Source organism: Branchiostoma belcheri, unplaced genomic scaffold (genome assembly GCF_001625305.1).
Source record: "Branchiostoma belcheri isolate BF01 breed outbred unplaced genomic scaffold, Haploidv18h27 scaffold9, whole genome shotgun sequence".
Classification (NCBI taxonomy): domain Eukaryota; kingdom Metazoa; phylum Chordata; class Leptocardii; order Amphioxiformes; family Branchiostomatidae; genus Branchiostoma; species Branchiostoma belcheri.
This window is the reverse complement of record NW_017804575.1, coordinates 4,747,998-4,759,798: the sequence shown is the minus strand read 5'-3', so window position 1 is coordinate 4,759,798 and position 11,801 is coordinate 4,747,998. Positions and strand designations below refer to the sequence as shown.

Below are 11,801 nucleotides of genomic sequence, written 5' to 3'. Positions count from 1 at the left end.
ACTACTACTCTCTCTCTCTCTCTCTCTCTCTCTCTCTCTCTCTCTCTCTCTATATATATATATATATATATATATATATATATATATATATATATTGCTCAGTTTCTTCCTCTTCTTCTCCAAACAAATAAGGTCAATGACCTGAACCAGACGTCTGTCACCATGGTAACTAGTGCTGTGTTACACAGCACGTCGGCAGAACGTACTGCGCCTGCGCAGAACCTTGGATTTTCGCGTTTTTAGTTGGATTTTTGGTCAACATTGCATCAGAATTTTCACTGTTGCAGAGGATATCTTTTCTGACACAACATTTGGAAACTACTGTCGAAATGCTAACCTTATATGAGACGTTCTGCTGAAGTGCTATGCACAATATACATTACGGGTTTCGCGCAGGTGCAGTACGTTTTGCCGAGGTGCTGTGTTACACCATGTTGCAATTTTATAGCAGGAGGGATTTAGACTCCTGTATGAATGTGTTTGAATAAGAATTAACAGAGCAGACTATATGAGAAGGTAAACATTATGCATTTGCTTTGCAAATGTTATAGTTATTCATTGGTTCGTCAATCCAGGTGTCTCTGCACGGGTTGCGGTGTTCGCACATCCAGCGGAGTCAGTGCGTGGAGGACGCCACCCGCCCGGCCCAGCCCAGTCAGCCGGCGGCGGCGCGCGGCGGAGGGAAGACCGACCTGGCGCCCATCCTGGTCGGCGTGGCGGTGGCGATGGTGGTCTTCACCGGCTGCACCGTCCTCGGCATCTTCTGGATCCGTCGCCGGCAGAATCAATTCAGAAGACACAAGTTTGAGGATACAGTGTCGTCCGCAGGTATGTAACCTTGTAGTAGCCTGGTTACCAAACCTATTATAGCTCCCGAGTCCTATTTGCGGAGAGGATGTAGGACTCGGGAGCTATAATAGGTTTGGTAACCAGGCTAACCTTACCCTGGATGCCAAACTAGTATCGGGCCGTTAGCCGTTTTCCTTCGGCAGCCGAGAGCCCTTCGCCCGCCTGCCTAAATTACCGCTACGGGGGAGTTGAGCCCGAGGGGAGTTGGCTGGCCCTTACGTTGGTCCGGCGAGCCAACCTCCCCCCGGGCTAGACTCCCCCGTAGCGGTAATTTACACCAGCGGGCGAAGGGCTTTTGCGGCCCGGACAGCGAGTCTGGATTTCCAGGGTAGGCTAACCTTGTAGCTGATTCCATCAAGATTATCAGAAAACGTTTTTTGCAACATAGCTTGAACACGGTCGTCATAGGCAGAGATTGGGTGTGCATGTGTGGTCCCAAATAGTACCGGTCGTTGTCGTGTTGGACAATTTGTCGTTTTAGGCAAGTCACGTCTATGGGGAAAAGTGGACCGAGAAATAGCGGTCATTACGGCCAGGTGACCGGCTTATAGTTTGGTCGCTTAGACAAAGAGCTCGAGGATAGGTACAGTTGGTACTGTCATGACTGAATGGTCACTTCTGTGTTCTTACGTGCCGTTCAGGTAGCGACACCTGTTCCCATGGAAGCTACAACGTGACCTGTGACCCCGTGAACTGTGACCCGGCCGACGCGCCCCAGCCGTCGGCCTGCAGTTCCGTGCGCGACAGCATGGTGGAGTCTGATATCGGCACCAGCCCGACCGACAAGGACCAGCTCATCTCCGATGATGACGAAGACCCAAAGAAGAAGACCCAGGAGGACATCCAGCCGTATTTCCTACCCAGGACCAGCACTACTCACGTAGCTGACACTTTCGTCTGAGCAAAAAACTTTACATCATACTTTGACCTGAGCATGAAAGTTCATCTAAGTTGGTAAATTACATTATGAAAAACTTAAAACTGTTCTCCAACTCAAAATTTGACTCACCAGAAATTTTCGACTGAATCACTCAGTCTTCCTCAGCTATCTGACCCAAATGCTTCAAGAGAGGCATAAAAGAGGCCATATACACCAGGGCACTTCAACCATCGCTCAACCGGGACGGGGGGGCGATATCGACTTCAGACAACCTTTGACCCTTGGCTGACGTCACACGTGGGAAATTTAATCAACTGTCCACAGCATTTGGGTCAGATAGCTGAGGAAGACTGAGTGATTCAGTCGAAAATTTCTGGTGAGTCAAATTTTGAGTTGGAGAACAGTTTAAGTTTTTCATAATACTTTGACCTGTGTCACTTCACCTTTGACCCTTGACTGTCTCATATCGTTTGACCCTAGCCCTTTTACCTATGACCTCATCGGTTCTTTTATTGCTCTACCTGACATATGACTTCTATCGTTCTATTGAGGCATGCTATTCGAAGCTGATTAATATTTCATCTCGACACTTGATGCTAGCCACTGTAGATATATTATTAGAACTCCCTATTCCCTTGTCAGCTGTAAAAATGAGCTCTAGAATATCACTTGCGTGGTTAGAGAACAAACAACAATCTCAACATATGTCATAGAATTATCAAGCTTAAGAAAACATATGGTAGGTTTAATTGTAGCCCTAGTCTATGTTAAACAAGATTCACGTAGTACTTTATTCTTACTCTCCAAGCAGAGGTTTGCGTTTTGGGGGTATTTTTAGAGTGTTTTTAGTTTTTTTTTTAAATCGGGGTTTCTCTTTTTGCACTGAATTTTTTTCCCACCAAACCCATGGGAAAAAAATTCAGTGCGAAAGAGAAACCTCGATAAAAAAGCCTAAAAACACGCCAAAAATTACCCCAACCTCAAACCTCTGCTTGGAGAGTACTTTATTCTTCGGAAAATACATAGTGTATGACGCATGCTGGTGCTACTAGCCTCCTTCGCAGTCTTGTTGTAGTCTCTACCAGACTCCTTTGCAGGCTGAATAAATAGTAGAAATCGGCAAAGGGGGAAATCATTGGCCAGAGGAGTTGGCCGGCCATAGAGGGTCCAGTTTGCCGAGCGCGAAACCTTCTCTCCGTGGCAAAAACTCCCTCGGCAGCAAATCGTCCCTCGCGTCCGCATATTACTCGCGTCGCTCAGAGAAAAAATAACGCCGACGCCCAACAAGACTGCGAAGGAGGCTAGGTGTTACGGCTTTTAACAGTAATTCTGTGTCGCTGAATGCAAACATATTTCAAAGCTTTGTATAAAGAAAAGACTTGACTTCTGTTCATGCAAGTTTGCTGATTTTTAATTGTTCAAGAAAATAGCTTTTGCATACACATGTATAACATGATTAAATCGCGCTCATAGCGGCCCGACAGAGAGACTAATTATATTACATTTGTACTTGAGGTGTTTATGATGACAAACAGCTAAACAATGCACTAAATAAACCGGTTACCAAGTGAAACAAATCGCACTACTGCTCGATATCTAATATCTCTTGTTAGGCCACAGCAAGTAATTTTATGGATGACATCAGCGCGCGCATTAATATATATATATAATGTTCGCCTGAATTTGGAAAAAAAAAAAACTAACAAGAAATTTTGTTGCCTTCTGACAGTGGTCAACATGCCGGAAATGGGCAAAGATGTCTGGCAGATAACTATGAATAGCCTGGGTACCATCCTGGTTAGTTTACGTCCGCTCCTACAGTCGCTACTGTAGGAGCGGACGTAAACTAATTATAACCAGGATGGTACCCAGGCTAAACTATGAAAAGAGGAGAGAAGAAAAGGCTCTGATTTAATGTTTTGTTTCTTACTTTGATGCAGTGATATATGTGGTACTGGCTGTGTATGTGTGTTATGTGATGTTCCCACTGAATCAAAACCATTTGTACAATGATTGAGTCAATATTTGAGAATGTAGGAACCTTGTTTTTTAGGCCCGCCTTGTTTTTTTTCGCCCGCTCGCATTAGATTTGGAGTCTGTGGAGGATGTCATCCATAAAATTTACTTGCTGTGGCCTTACCGCACGTTATCTGGCACTTCTACGCTTATTGTAGTAATAGAAGTAGCAGTAGCGTGGAAGACGGTACGCGGGCCACGTGGCGCAATGGACTAGCGCACCGGACTTCTAGTTGGATCAGCTATTCGGAGGTTGTGGGTTCGAGTCCCACCGTGGTCGTCGGAGAATTTTTTTGGAAACGGTGAGACACCCAGGATCACCCAGCGGAAACAACCCAAAAGGGCCCAATAAACCACTAAGCCCTCACCGCCACCGGTGACATTGACCTTCACACATTGACCTTCACACATTGCCCATTGGTCTCACCATTGTCCTTATATGACAGTATATCCTGTTGACACTGGTTTCAAACAACCACACCCCCAACACGCCCACTGACTCAATCAATAGCTCAACACTGTTCCATTCTTTTGAAAACAATTTTTCAAGAGAAAAGGGAAGGAAGATCACGCCTGAAACATTTACACTGAACTTTTTCCCAGTAACTTTTCACTTTTCGGATAACCATTAATGACGTAAATACCCAAGAACAACATCTATACAAGGAAAGGATGCGCATTAAAATGCACCCCCACCTCGATAATGGTTCCGTCCAAAAGTCTTTATGAAACAGTCTATACTTCACAGTTGGCACGTACATAATAGATTGGAGTCCAAGGTCTATTTTTATCTGGAACTTAAACCTGGTCAACAAATAATCACACCCCCAACACACCCCCTGCGGCCTTGGCGTCATACCTGTGGACTATTCCATTCTAAACAAGGGTGGCAAAGTTGAAATAGGCTAAATATACTCAATGTTGATGCATTTTACATAATATTGCATTCAATATCTCTTCAATTAAGTTAAGAGGTTGTGATTTTGTCACCACTGGACTTGAAATTCAAGACGGGAATCAATTTTTTAAAGACTGGTCCCCGTTAAAGCATTGGTGTGGTCCACATGTCAGTAGGTCGCTCTGGTTTTGGCGCGTGATGCCCAGGTTTTGTTGACGTGCGTCCAGGACAAAACATCTCGAAAACCAGCCTTCAAATTTAGGAGAAAGGACACCGATTTTCACCTGGAGACGAATTCAAGATGAACACGACGCATGGAAGAGATGCTGGGTGAGTATTTGGCTCGTGAGCTCGTACGTTTTAGCACGTAAGGCGAGGGGGAGCTTTGTGGTACGCCGCGCGGGCCCCGATGCCGCCTGCGGCCGCCTCGGGAGTTATGGCGCGTCGGTGACGTATGAAGCTCGTGACCATGACTTTGGGACGCCCTCTGTCGCCCATGTAGTCCAGAAATACTCTTACATAGGTCTCAGCAATAGAAATCAGCGATTTTGGTCAATATTTTCTTCCTTGTCGCCGCAAAATGGGCACGTGAGTATGTCCTCGCTACGGTCATGCATGATGTATAAAATTTTCTTAGGGTGACGCTGAGTAGGAAAATTACAACACACGTGGTGTGCACGTGTTGTCTGCGGAGTTTTATTCGGAAAAGGGAAAGGAAAATTGTAAAAGAAGACTGTATAGTGTCAGTGTATCATAGTATATACGTGCGTGTTTGTTTACGAAATCTAATATCCACGATCAATAATTTGTGTGGAAAATATGTTACAGTTTGGAGACCAATTGTTGAAAAATAGCAACTTGGCATAGTAAATGTTGCTCACTGGCCTCAAGTCGCCATGTCAAGTCGACAATAGAGCAGTGCTGCAATGCAATTTGCTTTAATATTGACAAAATTGAAGGCCACAAATAATACGTCCCTTACATGTTAAGGTAGTGTTATTTATATATGTCCATACATTGTAAACAGACCAACATGGCTGCGAGTTGTGACCAAATCTGTCACAAATGTCACCCCTCAGACCGGTTTTGTCCTGAACAGTCCACTATTATAAGGCGTCTCCATAATGTTTACAAACAGCGTAATGACTAAAAAAACCATCAATACAATTTCAAGGGCAATTATAGTACTCTTGGGATGCTTTCAAAGCCCAAGTGAAACTAGTTACATGTGTAGATGTATCTAATATTTCTTCGGTATATCTATAACACTCCAGCTTTGTAGGCACACAGTGACAGCTGGTATATTATTACCACAAACAATTTGTCACACCAAGGACATTATATTATAGTATACACAGTCCTAATGGTAACACCTAGCCTTTGCACATATAACTGTGGGCATTGTCGAATGAGAATGCCCCTACTGTGCTTGCTTGGTGACAACAAGGTGTGAAAAACATAATTGTGTCAGTGACAATTGGGTGGATTATCTCTCATCTACTCCATTAAAACCCCGTTTACATTCATTTTTCCTATTCGATTAAAAGGGCTATCCGAATAGAAAATTGTCTATCCGAATCGACACCGAATCCACAAGAGTGTTTGCACTGCTTTTCGCCAATCCGAATTGCGCCCGCCCGCGAAAGAATTGCCATATCCCTACGTCTTATTTTCACCAAACATTTATATGCATCACGAGCCTCGCTTCGTAAACTCATATTTCGCAAGAAAATTTTACCAAGCCGCCACCTTCCCACTTCTCACGTACTGGAAACATTCCCACTACAAATTACCAGGTAAGATCACGTCAAAAAATTAAACAAAACGCCTCTTTTCTTTCAATCACGAGACAAATAGTTTTGAAAAATAACTTGCTGCATCTTAGCTTTCATTGCTGTTTCATTCAACAAGTGTTTTCATCGATTGTAAAATGATCACTCATCTGTTGTCTCCAGTACAGTATCAGCGGTAACGGCGTTATCATAGCGTGCCAAAAATCGGCGTCGAACGTCAGAAAATCCACGGAAAAAGAAACTCGTAACACGTATTCTCGCCTGAAAAACCACCGGGTGCGTAGCAGCTCGCGTTCTACGCTTTGATTGGTAAGACAGCCCGAATCCAATTCACTTCGCGTTCACACTCGCGGTTTCGTCCGATTCGAATCCGCCGCAAGTGTCTCAAACCACCTCCCGAGGTGGATTATTTTGGAATTGATTTGAGTAAAATCTAAGTGATTTGGAGCGTTCACACTCCAGAAAATTATTCGGATCGGATAGACAATTTTCTATTCGGATAGCCCATTTATTCGAATAGGAAAAATGAATGTGAACAGGGTATAAATCCCATTAAATGATAAGTAATCACTACAAACTCGATTTCGTACTATATGGCCCTACACATACATTTTATAAGGAGATTTTAGTCGGTAACAACAGAAGGACATAAACTTCTATGAGAACAACAACTAATCTACAGTGAGTTTATAGTCAAAATGTGTGCAGCAATGATCGAGACAAAATCCATAATATAAGTACAAGATTCACATCAATAACATGAATACAACCTTCACATTAATATTATATTGTCTATATGATCAAAGATCAGGTAGGATCATGTCCACCTATAGCATAACCGCAGAAACTGCTTGTCATGCAGAAAATAGTTTGTCCTAGATAAGCTAAGTACTACAAGTACAAAGGTTATATAATAGATCTACAGTACAGTTAGGGCCTGCCTATCTGTATGTGATTAATATGTAACAGTTACTGTAAACTGGTCCAAGGTCATTCAACAACTGTGGTTCAAATCAATTCAGCAGAACATAGGATAATAGGGGGAACGGGTTTTCTGTGCGTGAAAAATTTGCGCGTGAAAAATTAAAGTTGCGCGTGAAAAATAAAAGTCCGGGAAATGCGTTAAAAAAAATGCAGTACCAAATTCTTAGGCAGGAAAATGTTGTCCTCTGGTATAATTTTCCCTCTGATAGCCAAAATTTTTGTTTGAAAATGTTGGTCCTTTAGGAATAAGCTAATTTGCATATCTTCTTTAAAACCTGAACTCTTGAAAATCACTTGAATTTGTAAGAAATACATGGAAAAGTTACTAGTATGAGGTTTAGGATGGTAAAATGTAACAATCTAAAGCTTTTCTCCTTTCTAGAAGTTTAAATTCATGCTTTTAATAACAAATTCTTTCACGCGCAAATTTCAACCTTTTTTGCGCGTGAAAACTTTAACCTTTCAAAATCACCCAAAATCACAGAAAAATGGACAAAACAACAAGGCTTTGTAGTCTAGAATACAAGCGAAATGATGAATTTTTATTTTCTTGTCTTTTTTAAAACCTTTAAGCGTAAAACAGCAAAAAGTTTTCAAATCCCTTGGGAATCAGCTAATTTGCATATCTTCACGCGCAGATTTTTCACGCGCTCAAAACCTCATCTCATGATAGGGACTCCTGTAAGAATACTTGACACGAAGTTCCATGAAAGACCTTTTTTTTCTGCAGTGCTTCTTAGATAATTGTGCTACTTTCTGATCGGTAAATCTTTAAATGCTTGTAGTGATTTTGTTTTTCTGGGTATCATGATGACATTGCAAATATGCCTTTCCATTGTATTACTGCTGTACTACAGGATGTTACAACTACAAACACTCCTTTTCCTTTTCCTTACCCCTGCAAAATGAATTCCCTTCACAGGGCTCGAAATACTGGGTGCATGTGCACCTAAAATTGGAGCTGTGCACCCAATTTTTTTCTGTGGGTGCACTGGTAAACCCAAAAATATTTTTGTAGGAATTTTTAAAATTATAAATTTATAATAGTATACCAGATATTCTTGGTCTGTAAGTATCAGAAAAATAATAAAATCTTTGTTGTAGTACTTGTTTAAGATTTTGAAGTTAGCTCTCATTTTAGATTTAAGCTCAGAAGAGGAGCAGTAAGACCTGCAATAAGGTTTTGTTTTATATGGTGCACCCCAAAAAAATTTTGTGCACCTAATTTTTTAGGTTGGGTGCACCAGTGCACCTATTCCCAAAAATAAATTTCGAGCCCTGCTTCAAAAATGAAGGAATAATACAGTAGTTTGAAGTAAACAATCAAGCCGGACTTTGTGTTGTTGACATGTGATTTTTCATCGATTAGGTATTAGGGATTAGGTGTTAGGATGTCCTAGATTTAGGACTTTGAAGATAATCGACGATGATCACATTCACAATTCACAATCACATGTCAACGCAAGTGACACAACTTTATTGACATAACACAAGGAAAAAGATTTTCATAATGCCTTCCACAACTACCAATATCTAAGCGAAGAAAGATAAATTTAAGTTTAGATATTTATCTATCATACCATGCCTCATATTGTAATTTGAAAATACTCTTTACAATATACATTTGTAGTTTCTAACACCTAAACATTGATTTCTTAACCTTACTGCTGCCTAACCCATGCCCAATAGTACAAATTTGTTTCAAAATGGTGATGTTAGCTTGCTGAAAGTTAACATATTTACCTACAAATGTACAATAATGTCCCCATCTTCTGTTGTGGCATCATGTAGAATGTATTGTACATTGTGTTCATGTGAAAGGAACTTCATATTGTGTAATGTTTGCTACGTATGCGGCTTGGAGTCCATAACATCCAGGACACAGTTAGATATAACAGACTTAGATGGTATGGCCACCTCCAGAGAATGGACAGGGACAAATGGCCGAAGAGGATCCTCACACTAGATGTGGAGGGTCCAAACCCCCGTGGCCGCCCTAGGAGGAAATGGTTTGACAACATACGGGAGGACCTCCACCACCTGAACTTAGATAAGATCAACCCAGGACAGAGACAAGTGGCGTGCTGCCATCAAGCCCCAGATGTATTGTGCAAGGACATCTAACCCTCGAAAGACGGGGAACAACAGACGATAAACCAGACAGTGAGTGAGTGAGTGTTTTGGATTGTTGAGAGAGTAAAGAGACTCTTTTTACACATCCAAGTATTTCATTCACAGCCGATGTTTCAGTGACCGTCTGTCACCTTCCTCAGGGCACCTGTGCTGCAGTGCAATGTGAACCAGTCAGACTTGCCCTGAGGAAGGTGACAGACGGTCACCGAGACATTGACTGTGAATAAAAGACTTTGTTTGTATGAAAATAGTTTCTTTACTCAGTAACTTACCAACCTGATGAAACTATTCACTGATGTTTGGATTGTTGTGTTGCAGTGCAGAGATGCAGATGGGAGGTTGTTTGGCACATCAGGAGGGAAAGAACATGCTGAACCATGGAGGTCTGGACTATACCACCTACCTAAAGGTCTGGATTTATTTATTTTCATTATGTGTCATCACATTGAAATCAATAAATGACCTGCTTCTCTAGTGTACAAAATATGTTGTGGAATCAAGTTGCCCAGTGGGCAACCTACAGCAAAAATTAGGTTGCCCATCAGAATTTTAGGTTGCCCCACCTATAAGTTACTACTTTCCTCAAATTAAGAAATGTTACATACATAAGCCTTTGACAATATTTCTAATAGCCTATAGTTAACTGATACTAGTAATAGCCATTTAAATACCTAAAATTAAAAAGCATCTACCAGATACAGTGGTGGCGTGCAAGCCAAGTGGGCATGATATAGGGGGGGAGGCATTCTTAAAATTCAGGTAGCACACTGGGCTACCTGGGTTCAAAAATAGGTTGCCCCAAGCTTGCCCCAAGTAAAATTTGGTTGCCCGGGGCAACTGGGCAACCAGGTATTTTGCACGCTGTTCTCTTTTTGTCTACAGTGACATACAATGTAACACCTGGCCTGTTTACATGTACACATATAACCAACAAATAAACCAGAGTAATAAGTGAAGCAAACAAGATGGTTTATTTGGTGGTTATAGGTTACTGGCCAGGTTATCATCATGGTAAACACCTTGCAGTGGGTTATAAAAGACCAGGTCAGTTTGTAAATAGTTCAAGGAAGCATCAAGAATGCAAACTTTAAAGCAATCCTGCTATTGTTGTGTCATGAAAGCCAATATTTTGTGCTGTAAGCTTTTTTTTCGGTAAGTTCACTACTCTAGCATTTTTTTTTTAGATAGATAGAGCTGTAACAGCAACTCTTCTCCCTGAGTCAGAAACATCCTCACAAGTAGTGAGGACTAACTGACCCAATAGAAGCAGGGGTTACGAGGCTGGTCGGGAAAATTCCCTACCCTTTTTAGACCATAATGGTTTGTTCCACTTCCGCTCACGTTGGTTCTTTAACGTGCTTGAGGTGTGTCTCTCCTCAAACACCTCCATTTTAACGTCCCATTCGATAAGACACGCCCCTAACCGAAGCTAGGTACTCATTTTCACCTGAGTGAAAAGAAGACTTTTTGTCTAGAAAAGATACAAGGTACATGTATATCAAAACCGCTCCTCTGACCCCTCCATACAAACAATTTGGACTGGACAATGACTTAACTGGACAATTTGTACTTTCTGTTATTATCATTATTTATTAATGTTATTGGTAACTTACTGTCTTTCCTTTATTATTATTGCCATTATCATTATTTATTGTATCCCTATTTTACTGTTTGTATATGACTGTTGTGTTTTGTTTGTAAAACAGGGCCCCATTATATAAGAAGTGTAATCACTTAATGGGCCACCCTGTATAAAGATGACTGAAAATAAAATAAAAATAAAAATAAATGACCACTCAGGGAACTGAGAAAATCTGAACATCAGATTATTACTCTGGACTGATGATCACTGCATATATAGGGATTCTTTAATATGCTTGTGTAGTGGTGCATACCTAAACCCAATTTAAGGTTCAGGTCTGGATTCAAGTCCAGAGGTTTAGGTTCAGTTCTGGACTTGTAAGTCCGGACCTAAACCCATGGCATATACAAAATTGCATGTTGGCAACCTTGCTATGTTGTCTGGGTGAAACTTTGGCCACATAACATGGAGGCCGGTACTTGATGATGCCCGATGGCAATGTTTTCTTCATTTTGCAGCAAAGATTTTGCAATCTATGGAAGGTTTTAGGTGGTTTGGAAAGAAAAGGGGTATGTGAAATGGTCTTTTATGGTAATAAGTCCGGACTCGGTTCTTGACTTTTAGGTTTGTTGGACTTGAACCTAAACATTCTTACAAGTTCGGATC

General features: G+C 41.5%; 1 protein-coding gene and 1 non-coding gene across 2 annotated transcripts in view; both read left to right on the top strand.

Moving 5' to 3' along the window:
* LOC109487657 (leucine-rich repeat-containing protein 15-like) overlaps positions 1–1,838 on the top strand; it is a 14,277-nt gene extending 12,439 nt beyond the window's left edge. Inside the window, exons 9-10 of the mRNA XM_019791661.1 lie at positions 576–828; positions 1,491–1,838. Coding sequence (XP_019647220.1) covers positions 576–828; positions 1,491–1,750 — 513 coding nt within the window. The 3' untranslated portion in view covers positions 1,751–1,838. The remainder of the gene's footprint in view (positions 1–575; positions 829–1,490) is intronic.
* Positions 1,839–3,939: 2,101 nt separating this feature from the next.
* Positions 3,940–4,025, top strand: Trnar-ucu. The gene is given in 2 exon segments: positions 3,940–3,977; positions 3,990–4,025. It is a non-coding gene; the product is annotated as a tRNA-Arg (tRNA).
* Positions 4,026–11,801: the final 7,776 nt, after the last annotated feature.